At 32.6% G+C, this 22,441-nt stretch overlaps 1 protein-coding gene across 1 annotated transcript in view; it reads left to right on the top strand.

Moving 5' to 3' along the window:
* The first annotated feature begins 1,259 nt into the window (after nt 1–1,259).
* LOC106641985 (putative inactive allantoicase) overlaps nt 1,260–22,441 on the top strand; it is a 39,860-nt gene continuing 18,678 nt past the window's right edge. Inside the window, exons 1-3 of the mRNA XM_089594748.1 lie at nt 1,260–1,313; nt 3,590–3,652; nt 3,754–4,104. Of these exons, the coding sequence (XP_089450874.1) occupies nt 1,260–1,313; nt 3,590–3,652; nt 3,754–4,104 (468 nt within the window). The remainder of the gene's footprint in view (nt 1,314–3,589; nt 3,653–3,753; nt 4,105–22,441) is intronic.

The following is a 22,441-nucleotide window of genomic DNA, read 5'->3' as shown; positions in this document are numbered from 1 at the left end:
TACTTTGTTAATATAATCACTTAACTACAGAAGTTTTTATCATTCCAATAAAAACCATTTAAGCCACCGTATAATTACTCTAGTCTGTATTATGTTATTTTCATGAAACTCACGGAAATAGAAGCATTCTGGAATACTTATGAGTGCGAGAGCACTGCCAGCCGTGTCGTTCGTACAGCGCCACACCAACACACACCAAATGAATATACAACTATAACCAGAAAAAAGACTTAGTAGTTCCATGGACCTCAAAAAGCTACGGCAACCTCCCGTAACACTTCAACTACGTATACAGCGTCACTAAAAAGGAGCATTCTCACGAAAAAAAGCATGAGTAATATTTTTCATGATATTGAAATATTTACACCAATTTATTTTTCAGGAATTCCAGCATCAAATAGCGCTGTAAGATATTTCATTTCTAATTTTGATAATTCACCATAATCAAATTAAGGTAGTTCATGACACCTATATTTCTCAACCTACTCGTGCAACAGTTATTCATCAATTTTTTAAATGTTTATTATTGTTTATCGTCAATTAATACCTTAGTAACATAATCAATTTTTTCATCACAAAACTGACAAAAAAGAATTAATAATTTTAACTAGGTGCAAAAAGTTGAGAACAATTTTACCGCTGTATACATATACTAGAAAACAGAAAACATCATTTTAAAATGCAAATGTCTTTAAAATGGCACTTGGCATGTTGATCATCTCTTCACATATAGACCGTAGTTTTGTTATTCGTCTTACAGTCATTTTTTGAAACGATTGTAAACAAAATTTTAAAGTTATGAAAAAAAGAACAGATGTTTTTGAAAGTAAAATATCTTGGAAACGGCATGCCTTAAGGTAAGACTATGATAAGCAATAAAGTGTTTAAGAAACTGGTTGTGAGGAATGTACAAGAGGTCGATAAATTGTAATGATATTGTATTCTCACTGCAGTACATTTTGCTTAATTTGATAATAGCAAACTGATAATTACAATCGCATAACAACAGTAAATGATATATCTACAGATATCTCTTGACAAAGCCAAAGATTTGCCCTTTTTCGCCAACATGGGCGCTTCGAACGTTTTTTTTTATCCCCTCCATGTGTATATTGCTGCCATACTTAAGCTTCCCTCGATCAGCTTATTATTTCAGTCGATGTTTTGTTACAATTCAAATTTTAGTATAACACTATTCATTTCTGGAATACTTTAATTGTTAACAAAACAAATAAAAAGTAAATCACGTGTTAATAAAAATGAACAACGCACCAGCTTACATGAAAGGATTGGAGGAGGTTTCCTGTGAAAAGGTGAATATTTTTGTCATTACTGTCATTAATTGCGACTTAAAATATATTCTACATAATTATCTTAAAAGCCATATCGGTCGAAAAGCACGCCTATAATACCCACGAACAGAAATCATCAGCGATAAAAAAATGTGGTGATAACATCAATCTCAAGAAGATTATTGATAATTGTAGAAAATGAAGAGAAAGCTCATGTATCGAAACATATTATGTAGGTCATTTTATGAGAGTTGCGTTTTTTATGCCTGTTTCAATATAAACCATTTTTCTCTGAATAAAAATTCCGAAATAACACCAAAAAATTTATTGCTTGAGTATCAGATAAAAAAACAGGCTAAAATATTATTACCATAATCTGTCACATTTTGAAAAATTGCGTTGAGTGGTCTGACACTCAAATGAAAGCGTTTCGTATTCAAGAAATGATATCAGATTTTTTCACGACTCAAAATTGTATTGTTTTGTGGTATTTTGATTTGATTTTTGAATAAAATAATGTCCTCTGATATAAAACTTTACAAAGTTGGAACAGTTATTTTATCAATTTTAAAAAACTAAAAAGTTAACATATCACATAATTTTAGTGGCAGAGAATGATGTTAATGAGTATTAATAGGTTTTAATTGAAAAGAGATACATTACTTCAAAAAAGTGTCCAAGTTAGATAAATTTTACATGCGTGAAATGAATCTGAAATTTCTAGAAATGGTAACTGTCAGTTTCCTGGTGAAACGTGCAAGACAGGGTTAGGTTATACAAGAGTTATTTCTACAGTACACCCTAGGCCAGCGATAATAACACCCTGAAAAATGATTTTAAAAGGACACCAAGCAATGAAATCTAATTTAGAGCGTATTCCATGAAGTAAGAAGTTAATCAACTGTTGTGTGAATACCTTTTTTTCATGTATCGTCATTATTTTTACCTGATGATATGCGTGCATTTAGTAAGGTGTGTTTCGAATACTTCTGACTACGTGATTCAACAATAAATTCAGAAGTTAGCCATTTCATATCTAAAAAGTGTACAGAAATGAAACTTGTAATTCATCAAAACATTTTTTCACCAGATTTTGTTACGAGAACACCCTGTATTAACAGGTATGTACACTATTAGAAAGCTTCGAAGCTGAGACAGCCTGACGCTGTATTTTCTAACTTTCTTATAAAGTATACTAAAAAAAAATGTATAACGTAATCATGTTTTTGTTGTTAGTTTAAACTATTATTATTTTAAAAAATTTTTAATTTACATGTATGAGTTAGATTTTTCTTTTAAAACTACTCACTGCTGGTATTAAAAATTTGTATGGGAAAAGTTAATGTACATTTAGCGTATACCAAATGGATCACACAGTTGACAGTATTAGAGCAGATGGCCCTCCGTGGGCGTGATAAACATGTTCATTTGAAGGTGAAATTAGACAAGTAAAGAAATAAGGGCTGAATAAAATTGATATTGAAGACAAAAATGCAATGCATGTATTTAACGTACACAGAATCATAAAATCACACAAATTTGCGAATTATTTGAGTAACCTAATCAAAGCCGTCATAGCCACTGCTTCTCTGGAGGGTAAAAAAAGGCTCATAACAGCCTATGTTAATCACTTTTGCCATCACTAACGAGTCCGACACTTTAGCTACAGGAAGCTGGGCACTTCAAAGCGCTGTTGTACAATTATCTGATACCATGATGCATGAAGAAATGAAATCTATGTATTTGATTTTCTGTATTTAACCTTGTGTATTATACTTTACTCTGCCAAGACGGGTGACGAAGAGGCTATTGTAGTCTCCTATAGTTTTCCCTGTCGACCAGTGGCTACTCTCTCGTGTTACTTGGGTAAAGAGCACATCTTCGGCTGTATACCAGAGCTATCCTCTAGATTAGAAAGCTGGTGATTCGGTGGATTTTCGAATCCTTACGGATCTAAATAAAATAATAAACGAAATATATATATATATATATATATATACATATATATATATATGACTAACAAGCGTCTGTTCAAAATATCCTTGGTAAAACCTAGCTAGCTTTTCAAATAGAATTTTTCTAAAAATGGTATAGTTGTTCTGAAAAGTTATTACATCAGAGTTTCTGATGATCAGGATATCTTTCACTCGTTACCCGATGTTATAAACAAAAGTAGACCAGATCCAAAACTGTAAAAAAATTTTAATCTTATTGTATTTTTTAGGAAACATGTAATGAATAATTTAAGAATTTAATGTTTTATGAAATTTGTATGTGTATATATAGTATGATTATAGAATGGAGGAAGAATAGTTTATGCCACCGACGATTTCTTTGCTGTAGCCGAAAATTTACTGAAAGTATGTATATAATAATGAAGCAGCTTAAATCAATAAACATTCGTTAAATTAACTTGATTTTAAAGTACAATAACTCTTTTGATTAGAAATTTATCTTTCAGTATGAAGAACCTATAAGTAATGATTGTTGTACTGAAGTTGGAAAGTGGATGGATGGTTGGGAAACACGGCGCAGACGAATGGAAGGTCACGACTGGGTAGTATTTGCTTTGAAACAACCATATTTTATAAGAGCAATATGCATCGATACAGCCTTTTTCACAGGGAATTATGCACCTATTTTTTCACTGCAAGGAACTCATCTTAAACATTCGATAGAAGAAGAGGCTGCAATAAAGTCTAAAAAATTCCTAAACCACAAGTATAATGGAACAGTTCAGGATCGCAGTAACCGACTAGGGACAGCAGCAAGTGCGCAAGACAATTTAAACATCAAAGGGCTCAGTACGCATGTAAGTCGTATTATTATATTTTTTCAACTTTCAAATAGTTTTTTTAGAGTATTGTAAAGATAGTCACTTTTAAAAAAATGAACGTTAAATAAAAATTAGGACTACTTTGCAAGTGCACTTGGAGTACGTTTTTTTAGACTGTCTTGATCTCTATTCTTTAGTTATAGGTGTACATCATGACCTTGATGTCTAACATCTCATAAATAATGAGCATATAAAAATCGGTTTTCGTATAATGCTCAAGATACATAATGAAATTAATGAGACTTCTAACTTAAAGCTTGTGATAAAATATTATAAAACAATTAGAAGTAGATAATAATACTGATATAACACTGAAAATATGGTTCTATGGTAAGATTTTATTTTCTTCAACTTATAACAGTTAAATATTTGTAGTAAAAATGTAGTGTATGCTCCGTCGTATACTCATCAGCTGACGATCATTGGATAATCACTATTTGTATGATACTTACATGATTTTTATTTGATTTTTACATGATTGATACCCTACTTTTATCTACATGTCAAACATACATTACCCGATATCAACGCGATAATGATCTGAAGTTTACCTTAATTCTACCTATTAATCAACTAATTGTATCAAGTGAATACCAGGTGATAATTGTATAAAAATTAAGTTATAATCACGGGATGATTATGTTAAAAGTCAGTGTAATTTTTACTTAAGTTTATGCCAAATTGTCTAGTAGTAATTAATAATTATTAGCAGATCTTTATCAACCAATTTTGCACTTTTGATATAAACACTTCTAAAAATAAGAGCCTTAAAGGTATCGAATCTCTGAATTTTATATTGTTATTGGCTGAAACTTGTGAGAAGAGATCAAAGACAGGGCTGGAATTCTACCTGTTGATGTAGTGGCAATTACACCCATTACACCATGTGCAATATAGTTGGTGCAGAGTATTGGGGCTGAACTGAATCGCTTTTATAATTAAAGGAATTAAGTTATCTTTCCTTACGGTCAAAAATTGGACGATATCATACGAATTAACCGCTTATTTAACGAAGATTTAACACTAAGACAGCGCTGATTTAACGTGGAATTAGCAAGGATTAAACGTGGATCCGATGTGGAATCAAGAGTAGACCAAAGACACATTTTGAAGTACAGCATTGTGAAATATTTGCATTGTTTTCAAGGTAGTCTATAACTCTTACTTGAAATCCCACGTGAATTCTGCTCGAATTTCGAATGTTTCATTACACATAAATATTCTATGTCTTATACCAATTGTATTGTTTAGCAGATTCCCTTATTTAAACTTAACATAATACTATAAATATAAATAATAAATCTCGTTTAGATCATAACTGTTGTAGATGATTACGTGTGGTATAGAAGTAGATGTTATTCAATTTAAAAATTACACAAGAGAAACAGCTGAGCTGTACGTTAAACTACACAAATGGTATTACATGCCCGCATCTGTACACAAAATTCTGTCTCATGGTGCACACATAATAAATCATTTTGTACTAGGACCGTTTTGTCTTTTAAGTGAAGAATCACAAGAAGCGCGTAATAAAGATGTACGATTTAGCAAAAAATTCAGCACAAAGAAAAATACTAGATATAATACAAATAAAGATGTGATGCGAAAACTGCTAATCTCATCTGATCCATACATATCGAGTTTTCGACACATAAAGAAAAAAATTAAGCTTGAAATCGATGCAGCTGTAAAAAATTACTAAAATTAACACGAAAAAGACAAAAACTGTATAATTATTAATGTATGTTTCTTACTGATAAAGTTCCAACGATAATCGTGTCTATAATGTAAAATATAGAGTAATGTTGCATCATATAACATACTATTCTTAAAAAATTTGTCCCATTGTTATTCAAAATATATTTATCAATGCAAGATTGGTACGGTAGATAGCGCTCGGATGATAATGCAGATAAATTACCGTAAAATGGTTAGAGATTCCGTATGTGTATGTAATGTGTGTGTATGTCAAGTATCAAGCAACTAATTTGGCATTGCTTTGGAGCAGATACTCATGTAAACACTACCAAGATGTGTGAATGTGAATATATATTTCAACAGGACCAAGTTTTAAGTAAATAATAAGTGGAAGTTCTTGTGTAACATGTCATGTTGTCCAGCATACCAATTTGTGTTAAGGGTTGTCAGCTGTGCAATCAGATAAGTATACATTTTGTTGTATAAGTAGCTTTAAATAATTAAGAATATTATCTCTTTTTCAGAATCAAGGTAAGCACTTGCATTGTATTACTGGTAAAACTTGAACCTGAAACTTCTTATAGCTGATCTTCCATGGTAAGAATGGAGTGGTGCTTCGAAAGGTTTGAATTGATATAGTGCATTATAATTTTGTGTTAACCAATAACCATACAAATGTTACTTACCCAGCTTTTGATATTGTGCTACTAAAATTACTTCTACCAAGACCATCAATGATGGTGACTGCAACACAGACTACGAGGAATAAACGTCATCAATTGTGACACTTGTTCACTGCCCGATGAGAAGTGTCGAACTTATGAGGTAGTCCCCCAACGACTGGTTCAGGACAAAATTATATATAAAATATTTGTCAATATTCTTTTCTTGCATTTACACAGAAAGTTTTCAAGAAGCAGTCAGGTAAAATATCCAGTAGTTGGACACTTTTGACAGACAAAATTTTCTATGCTGATTTATAAAAAACTAACAAAAAATGATGTTTAAAAAAACTTTGCATTCAATATTTTAAATTTTTTTTATTTATTGGAAAAAAATATATCAGGTTGATAGACAAAGAAAAAATTAATATAAAAAAAAACATCATCAAGACCCAGTGTCTGGACACCAGTGTCCAGATCCTGGGACCAACAAGAGACTTGGGACCAGTAGTTGGATACCCCATGTTAATTAAGGACGTTGCCCTGTTTATGAAAATGATTACAGAACTTGACGAAACTTGAAAATATGATAGATTAAACCATTCTGAACTCGAAAACGTTTTTTGGACATACCTTATAATACTAAAAAAAGAGAAATATGCAATCTATGATAAGCAGTTTATCACTGTTCTTATGGAACAGTGATTGAAATAACCTTATAAAACCTGTTAGAAATAACACAAGTGAGAAATATTTTGTTAATAATTAAGAAAATATTTTATGATTCCACCCTCAAAGTTTGGAGCCATGTTATAATGCTTTTTATTAAAATATCAATGAAAATAGTAACGAAAAAAGATGTTTAAGGGTTAACGTGGCAACACCGTATCTTAGAGAAAACGAAGGAGGAAGCGGGACATTGGCGGCACATTCAAATGTACCTCATGTGCGATACTGAATCTACAGCAAGTTATTATAGAAGGTGTTAAGCAACATAAAAAATTATTAATTGACAAATACAAATGTATTCATCGCGGGGGGTATAGTGTAATATATATTAATTAAGGTATCGAATTTTTATAAAAATTTTTGCTTCTCTATTTATAAATTTTACATAACATTACTTGCATCAGTGCCAATCCGACAAACACTTTTATTTCTCAACATGTTTATACAACTCTAATATCACATTCAAAATTACGCATGTAATGATATAACTTCAGTAATAATCTAATTTTATACTTTTGTGACTGACAGTAAGTGATTGAGAATATTATCGAGGGTCAGTCTTTTTTTAATAATTGTTGCTGATCCATTTACTCTGCCTTCTAAAAGGTGAGTCGCACATTCTGGGCCATTTTTATGAGCATCGATTAAATTTTGATAACTGAAATTTGACTCGGCCAATCTTTGCATCATTTCTTTTGAAAGTACACCTTTTAAAGGTAAAAATGTATCCTTATTACTTTTACTGCGCTCCTTTTTATCAATATATTGACACACATCAGCGACAGTTGCATTGATTGCCATTAAATCTTCTATTCTTAAGAATTTTTGAGCTAGTTTTTCTAGAATTTCCACATCAAACTTTGCATCGTGAGCATCCGAACAACAAATTTGTAATTTGGAGGATGCCAAAGTAGTCAACTTATGATTTTCTACATCAACAATTTGTTTTTTAAACAAAGGCAAAGTATCCGTAAAGCCAACAATGACATCTTGAAAATCACTGAGTAAATCACAATTTTTTACTAAATTAACGAAACGCCTAAAAACAAAGTCACATTTATGAGCAACTAAAATACATTTTTTTTCGATTTTCTTTAAAAATTGCAAAACATCGTGTGCAATGACCGATTTACTGTTTGTCTCAACTTGCTGACCGTTTTTATAAAGGTTCTTGTTTATTGGAGTCAAGTTATGAGTTTCTGAAGATTTTGGATTGATTGGTCGCGTTGGTGTTATGTAAGAGGTAAACGATTTTTCATTACATTTTAGGGAAATTTGTAAAATTTCATCTTTGAACATGTCAAACCCTCCTGTTTCCAGGTCGAAAAATACTACAGCTTCTTGATCTGTCTCAAAACTGTTCGTATCACGTAGCTGATTTAATCCTTCACTGGGGATTGTTTCAGAGAAGCTTTCATCAGCATTGAAACTTTGGGCACTCGAAGATTCTTGCACGCCAAAGAGAGACATATGACTGCTATATGAAACCCCTTCTCTTTTTTCTTTTCGATGTTTTAATTGAGAGCGCACCTGAGAAAGCTGAATACGCCTTCTTTTCACATCGACAAGTTCCTCTCTGATCTTGCGTTTTGAAGCTTTTTTGTCACAGCGTTGAATACGCCTAGTGAGTCGATCTGTCGTTTCAAAACGTAGAGCATGAAGAATACGATCGACATAAGCCTCTCTAAAATTTTTTTGTATGACTGTACAAGCAAATCGAAAATCACATGACTGACTTGTGCTGTAACATAATCTCTTTGGAGCCTTACTGCACATCGAATTGTTAAGGCTCTCATTTGCCTGTGAAGATGCTGCCATTAAAAACTTTTTGGCGTTTTCGGCAAGCTTATCAAATAAAATTGTGAGTTCCTTGAATAATACAGCATTCTTCAGTTATAACCCAACATAATTCTCTTTACCTTCTCTAGCTGTACACCAGGATCCACAGTTATCGTGCCTATCAAATGCATGATAAGGTATATTCTTAATGGCAGCCATCATTCGGTCCAGATTACCAACATTTTGTGAAACAGCGTAACTGAAATATTTTTTAAAAGTTTTTATTGTGTCGTGCTGCAATTCACGATCTGACTATTTCAACATAAGCATTTTTAAAAAGCTCGTTTTCAGTTACCAGCTTACGCTCACCTTCGGCCTCAATACCCTTAGCGCTACCCTAAAAGTTTAAGCGACAATCAAGTTCTATAAGAACATTTCTTTTTTCATCAGAGTCGCACTGACGACATTTTCTATTAAAAGTTATATATGCTAGGACCATTCCACTAAGCTTCCCAATCAGAGCACCATATCCATTCAGACTGTAATAGGCGTAACCATTTGCGCGTTGAGTCCATCCAAAATCAAATTTAGCAAACAGTCTCACAAACGTAATTTCTTCAACATTTACACATTCCCTATGGACGAGGAAATCATCTGGGGTCCCTGGAGGCCTAAATTTAAGGAGAAAAGAGGAGGACATGTATGTTGTGGAACTATTTGTTATGATTTTAATAGAGGTAAATAACATTTTTTATTGATTTATAATTTGTATATATGTATATATCAATGTGTATAAAAAAAAAATTTACATTCATTAACTGTTGTATAATTTTAATAATGTAATTGACAACATACTGGCAATTACAACCTTACAAAAGTAATTTTTTGGTAATATTTATATAAAAACAACGGTTGTTGTGTATACCTCAAATACAACAATATTGTAAGAATCAAATTTTTGCATGGTTAAATTTAAAAATTGTGAGATTAATTCATTGTAAGTGTAAAAATCAGTTCATGTAAACTTCAAATTGATTGAATAAAATATTTGACAGGATGTATTAATAGAAAACTACTCACAACATTTTCTTCAGTTTGTCTAAATCTGCCAGGGTCGCTGCTCGTTCTAATTCATTAGCATGGATATAACTATTCTTTGCTACTTCTTCGATGAATGGACCAATGTATTTCTCTTGAGTTTTGTAATTGTTTTTTGACAAAATAGGTACTTCAAAAGTACTTAAGAAGGTGTCAGCCTGTGTGTGCCCTATACCTGCACGTATTGCACCTGTGTATAGGCAATTTTATCAATTAGTTATTTATGAACAGACAATTATTGTGCTAAATATTTATTGTTTCTTACCTAGAGGTGACTTCGCATTTATTTCAAACATTTTCTCAGTACTGCCAGGAAGTGCAGTCAAAGGTCCACTTTCAATTGACTGGACAATACAACATCCATCATATTTCACTTTGAAATAGGAACCCATCCCATGAATAGTTTCATCCACGATATCGCCCATGTGCAGTTTTTCCTGGCAATTTTTGCAGTACATTTGTTTGGACATATGCTTTAAATCAACGATACGCGCTCCTTCAACAGGGTACTTCGAGGTTATTTTGGCTGAGTTTTTTTCACTCTCGTTGGTAGATGCAACTTGTCGTCCCTTGTTGTTACTACCGTTCTCTGATCGCCACAACATGTGTTCGTAAACCTTTTTGGACACATATTTTCCTTTCCAATGGTATCTTTCGGGAGGCATGACACTTGACTTGAATACTAATACCTAATAATAAACATCGATCAGCTGTATCTAGTATATATTCTTTTACCCCATATATAAGTATACTTAACAACAGCCGGTGGTGTTGCCAAGTTTCGATTCTACGTCGATAATACAGTTAACTGGTCAAGACGAAAAGATCCAGGGCAACGTCTTTAAATGAAAAGGAGGTTATGGTGAACATAATTTCAAAATGCTTTCTTACATCTCTCAACTACTCAATGATTATAAACTTTTTTACTACGTGATATAGTTTCTGGTCATCATACAACTTTATTTTAGTTTTCAACAGTAACATTAACATGTTATATTCAATAATAATCAATAATTTTAAGTGTTTTTTATCATCCAAGTACGAGGTATACAAAAAATCTTATGTTATCGAATGGAAACTATTCTTGGACAGAGTTATTTGTATTTTTCGATGTGTTTAGCCCTAATAAACTCAATAAAAACTATAATAATATAAATTTTGCAAGGTAACTTTAGTTAGAAAGTAACTTGAACGTTCTATGCCCAACTATAAATTATAATTTTTAGCGATTTTTTCCGTGTCCGAGTACTGAGTATAGGAATACTCCTATGGTATTAAAGGGATCTATTTTTGGACAGCAATCTTACATGCTTCGCATTTGAAACATGTTTTTTTACGTAAAAACGAAAAAGAGTTTTAAAGATAAATTTTTTATTCGGGCATTATTATGCATTGATGGATTATAAATAAATTTTTTTTTCCTATTTGAAAACGTCTTCTATTCGAAAATGTTAATTATATTGGACTGTCCAACTACTGGTGCTATTTATATTTCTGTCCAACTACAGGGTACTTTACCTTAACACCAAAGTAATCCATCTCTATTGAAAATAACCACGTGGTTTTACCACGTGGTAAACCACATAGTTTTACCACGTAGTTTTTGTCTCAAAATGCCACATGGTTTTTAAAACCAGGTGGTTTTGTAGTACCACGTGGTTTTTTCACCAAGAAGTTCAATAGTTTTCACAAATATAACCTTCTTCTTTCTAGTTCTATTGATAAATTTTTTTCTTGTCTTGTTATATACTATCGTAATAAATACTTGTACAAACAGTTTTCTGAGCGATTTCTGTTCCTCTATTGAAAAAAATCACGTGGTTTCACCACGTGGAAAAACCATGTGGTAAGCCACGTGGTTTTATATCATAAATCACGTGGTTTTGTTTCAAATTAACACAGGGTTCTAAAAATCACGTGGTTTTATTACGACTATGTGGTTTTTTTAAAACCATGTGGTATTTTTAGACAAAACCACGTGGTTTATGATATAAAACTACGTGGTTTACCACAAGGTTTTTCTACGTGGTAAAACCACGTGGTTTTTTTCTATTTTTGAGAATATTGGATAAGACAAACAAACATAGCAAATAAGGTAATCTTTATTTTATATTTAGAAGCTGCAATCAGTTCATCAATCACAATAAATATTTTTCTTACTACCTCCCCCGAAAGTTCGAGTTTTGGTGGCTGTAAATAGGGACGAAAGCCGATATTCCTTCTCTATCGATGCGACATTTATATCGCATAGAGGGGTCGGGAGAAAAGCTCCCTGCTCCTTACTTTTCTTTGCGTGAGAGAGAGGTAGAGAGAGTGAGCAGCAGTGCAAATGTTCATTAGTATTAAGTATTTACCTACGCAGCGTTTATTAATTTTTTTTCAAGCTGTGAGAAAATTTGGAGCACGTGTCGAACTAGAGTGTGATCATAAATTTGTCGTGCAATACATGTTATCTCTTTTGGTAATGTGTAACGTAGTTAATTTCTAACCTAAATCTGAATATAGAAACAATCGTAAGATGATTGTTAAAAAATCTCATCAAAATCTAACTCTTGACTTTTGCAGCAACCAATGCCGAGAGTCGAAGAAATAATCATATTAGCGTATAAATGATTGAATGCTGTTGATAAGCAAAAATAATATTTATACGACATCATTTAGTACCTCATAAAATTTAAAGGATTTTTAATAAAATTAAATTGTTTTGACCGACTTTTTCGCATTTCGGGCCTGTTAACATCCACTAACCAACAACCCTCACTTCACTTGGGTCGTAAATGTTATTGGATGATACAGGCTCTTTACTTTTGCCCTAAACATAACCTACCACTACTGAAGCTAATTATTTTCTGATTGTTAATGAACCACAAATTTTTAGCCGAAGCTGCAGGAAAAACAGTATACATTACACGGAACGTCACTTAATAATGCGTTCCGGCGGTTTACCCCTCGGCTTCGCCTCGAGGGGCAACTTCACCGCCGGAGCGGAGAAGTTGTCCCTTGTAATATAATGTACTATGAATTACATGTTGTGTGTAGTTTAAAAATCTAGTTAACACATGTTAAAGAATGATGTTTCTATATTTCAGAGTGTCTTTTTTGGGTTTTTTGTGTCATAACAAATGTAAAAGTACAAAATAATCATACACTTCAGTTTAAGTTATAATTAGTTTAAGTTAATTAAATTTCATATATAATATTTAAAAATAATATATTACAGCGTCTTACATTATTTTATGGATAATTATATAATTAATTAATATGGTACGAGAATCACGTGAATTGTCACGTAAAAATCTCGTGATTTAAACTGTGATCAATCACACGATGCATAGCATGATATTTTATTTAAATTAACGTAAGAAAAATATTATATTGTAATAAGTATTACAATTATCAAAATTATGATAATGATTATCATGACTAAGATAAGTACGATTTTACTTGTAATTACAATTATTATCGTTCAAAACCAGGATTATTAAGATACATGTACGTAATTAAGACTATAATCAGTATTAAAATAATTATGTGATAATTATGATTATTCTGATTTTTTAATTATTGTGATGATAGTAATATTTATAATAATAACAAAATAATAATAGTAATAATAATAATAATTATAATAATTTCTACAGTTACGACGGTGGTAACAAAAGTTATGATGATGATGAACATGCTCATTCTTTTTATGATTAAAATGAGTATGATAATGATAACAACGATTATGATAATTATAAAATTATGAAGATACTAATTACTATGATTTTTTTATAGTAATAATAGTTATTCTAATGAATGCAATTGAACGAATCACAATGATAATGATGATTGTGTTTATGATTGAAATAAATGTTATGTCTATTACAATATTTATTAAGACTGAAATGCACACACATACACGCGCGGGCGTACAATGACTATGATAATGTTTATGATTGCGATGATTGTAATTATAATTATAGAAATTATCAATAGTATTATTGTTCTAATCGCCATGATAATCATCGCCCGATACCAAAAATCCATATCAATCCATACAGTTTTCTTTATTGGGCGTAATTATCGTCATAGTTAACATCATCTTTATCACAACAATCATTATCGCTATTAATATGACAGTCATTGCATTTGTTTTCTTAATTATTATCATAATCACATCAATAGCCTAAATAATTCATCCTGATCGTAATCACTACCATCTTAATTGTTATTACAGTCATCTCAATTATCATACTCGTTATGTAATCGTCACGACCATAAACATCACCCAATTTTCATTATTATCATAACAATCCTTATAAAAACTATAACCACCAGTGTAATCATCTCTATCTTCATTATTATCATAATTTTGATAATTGTAATACTTATTACAATATGATATTTTTTATTGCGTAAATTTAACGAAAATAACGTGTTTTATCACGTGACTTTTTCATGATGTGTAGCGTAACATTTTGCTCGAAAATATCATGTGATGCATTGTGTGATTAATCACAGTATAAATCACGTGATTTCTTACGTGACAATTCACGTGATTTTTGTAAGTAGGATATCATACTTTGAAAAAAAGTTTGCCTCATATGCGAACAACGCTAATGCTTAATTATTAACTATTGGAGATGTGTGGACTAAGACGCTGAAGTCATAAGATGCAATAGTAAAACAATGAAAAATTTTAGTCAAAGATGTTTGAAACATTCATGTACGAATCGCTTAAAATTTTTACACTTTTCAAAACTTAGTTTAAAAATAATCACGTCGTATCTTGAAGGGAAAGCAAAATAAATCAAAAAATAGGACTAAAGCTACATTATATAATTGATAGTCAACTGATTTTATTATTTTCACAGAGCTTTTAACTATAAATTATTTATACACTTCCAAACATTTACTTACGTTATGATTGTTACAGACTATTATATATACATCTTTATTTATACTATACATATTATATATACATAGTTTATCTATAATTAACTGAAGCATGCATCTTTATTGTAGACACTGTTGTACGTGCTGCGCTTGGCAACAAACTTTTGTTATTTGATCTGTAATTAGGTCCACCTACGGTCCCTTAAGTATGTAATTAAATGAATAAATAATCTAGAAAAGGTATTGTAAACGTGGTGCTTACAGGAGAACAAAAATATTAAGATGCACCAAATGAAACGTATATTATTGATATAAATACTTATACTGCTATACGAATTAAAGGTACGCTGTTGAAAAAGTTATTAAATTTAATAAGAATTTTATTAAATTTTATAAACTCTTACGATGTATAGGTATACTTAATCTACAGAATTAATAAAAAGTTTAATGATACAATAATACAAATTAATGACATTTTATAAAGTTTTGCCGAAAAATTTTCAACGGTGTACACATCAAGAAAAATATAATAATACTTTTTAAAAAATAATCATAATACTATAAATTTCGAGCATAAACAGCAAAGAAATGTACGGAAATCGTGCCAAATAGCTACATTTTGTTTACAATATATTATATAAGACAATATTATTTTAATCTTTGATAAATGATTAGTATTGAATATAATAATCTCCAAAATTATGATCATTTATACAAAACACTTCTTGTTCTTCAAGCTGTAAAAGATAAATATACAGATATGAACAGATTAAGAATGATTGAACAAATTGTAGCAATCAATTACTATTACAATCACTAAATTATCTTACTAATATATAAAGCAAAGTCGCTAAAACCGTTGTAATCGCTAACCGCGAAAACTACTGAACCGATTTTGCTGAAATTTTGCACACTGATTCATGATACTTCCTAGATGGTTTTAGTATAGTTTTTATCTTAAAAAATTTAATAACAATAGCAATAAATGAGCTCAAAGTTTTGCAAAAATACGCCAGCTTTTCACTTTAGTTCAGTAAAATCCGCTAGGTGGCGTCGACATAAATCGAAGCTACCTGCAACACAATTAAATAAGTGTGGTTATAATAGGCCGGAGCGTATCGCTAGCTGTATAGTCGAGCTTCGGCAGCTCATCAAGCTGATCAGAGAATGCTGGTGATAGTCCTGCAGCTGGGTATCCCGGTTACGGACGACACTTCTCTAAGGGGGAAGGAACCCAAGTGTCCCTTCACCCTGAATCTCGACGAGTGCGATCAAAGAAAAATAAATTAATTCCAACCGATGCCGTTCTCTGCCAGAATACCAGGAGACATACCTAGCCAGAGCACAATCTGCACCAACTCTTCAGAGTTGTGTGGCAGTCCCAACATCCCACCTGGTGTAATTAAAGAATTTGGGGCTACAAATGTAAGCAAGGAAAAACAGCTCTGATGGGCACGGGAAGCCACAACGGCTGCCTTCTTGGTAGTCGCGTCCCCAACGCGCTTACCCACATGTTCCCGTCTAAAGATGAGCAATTGAGCAGTTGGTTATCCGGGGAACGACCCGAGATGAGATATTCTTTGGTTAGCGGCGTACCTCCCTCCATCACAGTCTCCGTACATCGAGACTCCCAGGGTAAGAATCAAGCAACCCGTAGCCAGCTCTTCATCATCAGGAATAATAATAAAGAATAGCCTGGAAGTTTTACCACTGGCGCTTTTTAGGGCCATTATCAGTATTTACGTTCCCTACTTAACCATCAATTTCATCGGTTCTTTTTAGGGGCCACCTAAGTGTAAACTACCTTGCCAACAAATACATTTTTATTACCATTTCCGGAAGTGATTCGTCAACTAAAAGACTATATTAACTAAAGACGGGCACTATTAAACCAAGTCAGCTATTCACTGGCAGACGTCACCTGCGGAGTTGTTCTTCGCAAGGCTGGGAAACCCGGTGACCGACGACTCTATATTACCCTCTCGACTCTAAGCATTCAACCAGGAATCACTGATCCTCTCCAAGGTCTGCGCTGGGCAAACCTATAACAGCTATAAAGGAAAAAAAAACTTGAGCCAACGGGACAGCCTCCACTGGACAAGTATCACTAACCAATCTCCCCATCTAAGATCACCAAAACAACTAAATCTGCAAAATAAAAAAGGTGCTTTAGACACCAACGTCTTCGACGTTATACCGGGATACGTTGGAAAAGAGCACTACAACTAGCCCCAAAGCTTCGGACTTTGTAATTTTTCTCCCAATCAGTCTGGGTCTTCAACAGTAAGCCAGAGAAGATCACCCCGAGGTATCCAGGCAGTCACAATTGCTGTTAACTGCAGTCAAAAAAGAGTTAACTTAAAAAGCTCACCGGTCTTTTTTAGGGCCATCGGACGTCGAACTACCTTGCCAACAAATGTATTAAAATTAACAAAGTTGACTGAAAATAGCCTTTAGGGGTCATAAAAGTCGTAAGCATACCAATAGTCGCAAAAGGGTATATTGGAAAGAAAACCTCAAATGTATCTAATGAATACAATTTGAGGCATCAAGAAACTGACGCAGAAAATTTATCGAGATTGAAACAGCACCGTCAAAATCGACAACTTAAGAGTCCATTACGTGAGAGATCAGCTTTCCATTGTACCCTTACAGCAATCTCTGAAATCTTTAAAGATCCTACTTCAGATTTTTTAATGAGTAGAAAATGTATTTGTGTTTTTGTGGCAATAAAGATGTTGGGTTTAAGGTCCAGGACTTTGTTGCTCTGGTAATAAAATTGTGAGATATGAGAAAAAACAATTTTTTTTTAATATAAATTTTTTGGGGGTTTTAAATCTTAACAGCTTTAAAAAATAGCCCTTTTCGTGAATTACACAGAAGAAACCAAATCAACAACTTCTTATAGCCATCGATTATTTTATGGCATAAAGAACGCACGGTACTTTTCAGCATAATTATTTTTTTGAATTTGTACACCTTATTATTTGACCAAATAAACTATATGGATTCCGAAAAAATATGTTTTTAATAAGAAGATTTTTGTTCTGAGATGTATCGGGAATATGTGTAAAATTTTCTAACTAAAAATGTTTCACATTACGTGTCAACACACTACGGTGTTTTATTTAGTAAGTCTCGGGCGAAGCCGAGACGGGGGGCTGCTAGTATATTATATAAGAGTATAGATAAGTGATCTGTTGGGAGTGAAGCGGGAAAATGACTATACGAAAGTATTTAACATTTTCCATGATAAAACTCTATAGGCAGAGCTCTTTTTGATGCATACGTCCAATAGTTGCATTGGCCCAGTATACACAGCAAGGTTGGGTATAAGAGGAAAAAAGAAAAGGATTTGAACACGTTTCGTCCTAGATCGTTGGCGGGACTCATCAGTGTGGCTGTGCCAACGATCTTAACCATAGACGCTGGTGTCGCAGGATGGAATTTTTGCGTATGATATGCATTCACATACCACGGGCGTATGTATGATGGAGCAGAAGGGCTGGACAAACAGTGCAGGATGTTGTGCAACATTATTATACGTCGCGAGTCTAACTCTGATCCAAGACTCAAATATTACTATATTCAATTAGTTAAAGCACCCTCCACTGTCATATGATATAGGAGTAGAGATAAGTGATCTGTTGGGGGTGAGGCGGGAAAATGACGTATACGAAAGTATTTAACATTTTCCATAATAAAACTCTATATGCAGAGCTCCTTTTGATGCATAGGACGAAACGTGTTCAAATCCTTTCCTTTTTTCCTCTTATACCCAACCTTGCTGTGTATACACTGAGAGAAACCTAGCGCGTGATCCGTCCTTAAGGTGGCGCGGTTGAGCTGCCGCTTGTTTGGAACGCACGGGACACCAGACTAGCGCGTCAGCTGCACCACTAGACTGGCTTGAGCGTTGAGCTGTTAGGCTAGCGCAAGTACTGCATCATACAGTGTACCATACGTTAAGCATGAGAATAAAATCGTATCTGTATTTATTCGTCGATCAAAATGCGATAAGTTTGAACGCATTATGACTCAGAAAGCCACTTTGTTTCATTTTCCGTTATGAAAAACTTGTTCATTTTCATCAAAAATTTGAAATAAAATATTTTTTACAAATACTACCACTTTTATCATGAAAAAACAAATATTCCAGCATTAGGTGACTGATAACAAAAATAAAATGTTTTCCTTATTATTGTAGCCAGTATACTGTTCAAACAAACTTCATTATATCTTAAATCCCCTGTCAACCCGGCAATACATACTAAACGATTTATGAATATAGTTAATATAGGTAAAAGTTGTTAATTTTTTTAAATTAAACTTATTTCCGTTATTTCATTTAAATAAAGGCAAGAGAAGATTATCACTTACATTATATTAATATAAATGTACTGTCTAATAAAAATAAGGTTATGTGAGTTAAAAAAAAGGTCATTTATCATGACACCACTTCATAAAGTCATCGGAATATGCTGTATACCTTTAAAAGAAGTGGTCCATCTTTCATTTAACGTACATCCGCAGTAAATACTGAAGCACTATACGTTACATGAAATAGTTATAAAAAGAGTAAGTATTTATATACGGGTTGCTGTACCATATACCAAGTGCTGTACCGTATGTTTGACTGGCTGACGGACTATAGATACATTTGGTAGCTGCGCTATGTACAGTACGTAATGACGATCCACACTGGACGCTCAGTCGGCCCAAGTGGTGCAGTTGATGCGCCACTGATGTAGTCAAGGGCTGCTTGGTTAATTCGCACAACGGCTGTACTTGTGGAGCAGCAGACGCGCGAGTTCTTTCTCAGTGTACTGGGCTAATGCAACTAGGGGTAAGTGTACCTATCTGCGTGCTCTGCCCTATTACCGTGGATTTTGAAAAACTGATGATTACTTGCTTAAAATAAGAAATGTTTCATATAAAATAATTTTTCAATTTTAATAATCTATAATGACGTTAATGTAGATGCAATTCAAACAGAAATATTTGTGTATATTTTGAGTAAATATTTATTTTCCACGGTATTCGGTACAACACGCTCATTAACTGATTGTGTACCCATTTCCGCGGTGAGCGTACGTAAACATAACCCTATACTTACAGAACGCACGACAGTTAACGCGTAATCAATTAGTAGGTAAGCACGTCGATCTAACGTAACCAAGATGAAGAAAACTAAAAAAGGGAAGAAAGGCAAGAAATCGATCGAAATAAAGAAAAACAAAAAGTGTTACTCTCCAGAGACATTAAAATTAGCTTTGAAAAGTATCTATTCTGGAAAATCTATTGCTGAGTGCTCAAAAATCTATAAGATTCCTACTAAATGAATGAGCAAGTACAAAAAAAAGTAATGTATTTTTAAAACAATAAATAAGTCATGTAGAAAGTGTAGGTGAAATTTGCATTTTTTTTTTATATTCCGCAAATACAACTTTCTTCACCCACGGTAATACGGACACGGTGATTGGGACATCCGCGGTAATACGTACACGGTAATAGGTACATAACCACGGTAATACCAGCATACCGTTTTTATTCGTTTTAAAAATATTCTACTGCAGTTTTTAGATTCATAAAATTTTTTTAAATATTCCGTAAGAGATTATGTAAGATTTAAAAAAAAAATATTCCAAAAAATTTTAGTATACCATTTTTTATGGTGCATTTAAGTTGGAATTTTCAGTACGTGCCACGGAGATAGGTACACTTACCCCTATTGGACGTATGCATCAAAAGGAGCTCTACATATAGAGTTTTATCATGGAAAATTTTAAATACTTTCGTATATGTCATTTTCCCGCCTCACCCCCAACGGATCACTTATCTCTACTCCTATATCATATGACAGTGGAGGGTGCTTTAACTAATTAAATGTACTAAATTATATTGTTTTTTTTGGCAGTCTAAGTCAGTTATTCTTTTAATAAACTGGCTTTTTCTTCTGCTTTTAAAGATTTTGGTAAAAAGGCATTAATTTCTTCCAAGTGTTTATTTGTTTTTCATTTTATTAATAACAAAGAAAAGCTCATATAAGTTTGTATCTAAGAATTGACATAAGATCTTACTTAAGATCTTATATAAGTTCTTATAAATTATTTTTTCCTGGGCATACGTTAGTTGAAAAGCTTACTCTCTCACTTAAGACATTTTTATTATTTATTAGTGTTTATTATTACTGTTAAAATAATAATTATCATGATCTCCAAGGTATAGTGGTTGTAAAATGTAATTGATAAGACATAATTATGTTTTATGTAATAAATAATACTTTTGATGTTTTTTGCCATCCAGAATTTTTTACTGTATACTATTCTTTCTATCCTTTATTATACATACGTATTAAAGTATAAATCATACATAAATAGTATGTCTCAACAGTCGTGTAGACTCTTATGCCTTACCATCTATTATAAAATTGCGAGAACAGGATCCATAAAATCAAGTTGTATAACTAAAGAGACCCTCTAGTGGATCATACAATGACGGATATTAAAAAATGTGAAGAGTTGGTACTCAAACATTTCGTAAACAATCGCTTGATATTTCTATTACGTAGATTAAAAAAACGTATCCTTGCGCAATAATCGGAGTCTATAATAAGGAAGTATATATAGCTTTCTAGTACGTTTAGTTTAGTTTAGTCAATTAATGTACAGAAAAAATATAAAGGTCATTATCTAAACTAATAGCATTCCTTGATGCCTTTTGAGTGGAATCTTAAGTTAAGGATTCTATAGAAAAAAACACGTGGTTATACCACGTAGAAAAACCATGTGGTAAACCACGTAGTTTTATATCATAAACCAGGTGGTTTTGTCTAAAAACACCACATGGTTTTTAAAAAACCCCATAGGTTTAGTAAAACCACGTGGTTTTCAGAACCCTGTGTTAATTTGAAACAAAACCACGTGATTTATGATTTAAGACCACGTGGCTTACCACATAGTTTTTCCACGTGGTGAAACCATGTGATTTTTTTTAATAGAGGAACAGAAATCGCTTAGAAAATTGTTTGTGAAAGTATTTATTACGATAGTATATAACAAGACAAGAAAAAAATTTATCAATAGAACTAGGAAGAAGAAAGTAATATTTGTGAAAACTATTGAACTTCTTGGTGAAAAAACCACGTGGTATTACAAAACCACCTGGTTTTAAAAACCATGTGGCATTTTGAGACAAAAACTACGTGGTAAACCACGTGGTAAAACTATGTGGTTTACCACGTAGCAAAACCACGTGGTTATTTTCAATAGAGATATCAACGACAGTAAGTGACTCCTAATTTTGCGTTCAGCGAAGCACCACAACTCCTCTCTTCGAAGAATGTTGCATACGTCGTAAGTCCTGTAAGCATTGAAAGGTCAAAAAATACAGAAACACACTATCATCATATGTAAGTTAATTCTAGTTTTTATTCTAATTGTACTGTTAACAAAAGACTGTCAAAT

This window comes from Copidosoma floridanum, unplaced genomic scaffold (assembly GCF_036245765.1).
Source record: "Copidosoma floridanum isolate Cflo_tuat_1 unplaced genomic scaffold, Cflo_Japanese_pri ptg000021l, whole genome shotgun sequence".
Lineage (NCBI taxonomy): Eukaryota > Metazoa > Arthropoda > Insecta > Hymenoptera > Encyrtidae > Copidosoma > Copidosoma floridanum.
Note: the sequence above shows the minus strand (reverse complement) of the source record. Positions and strands in the feature narration are given on the sequence as shown.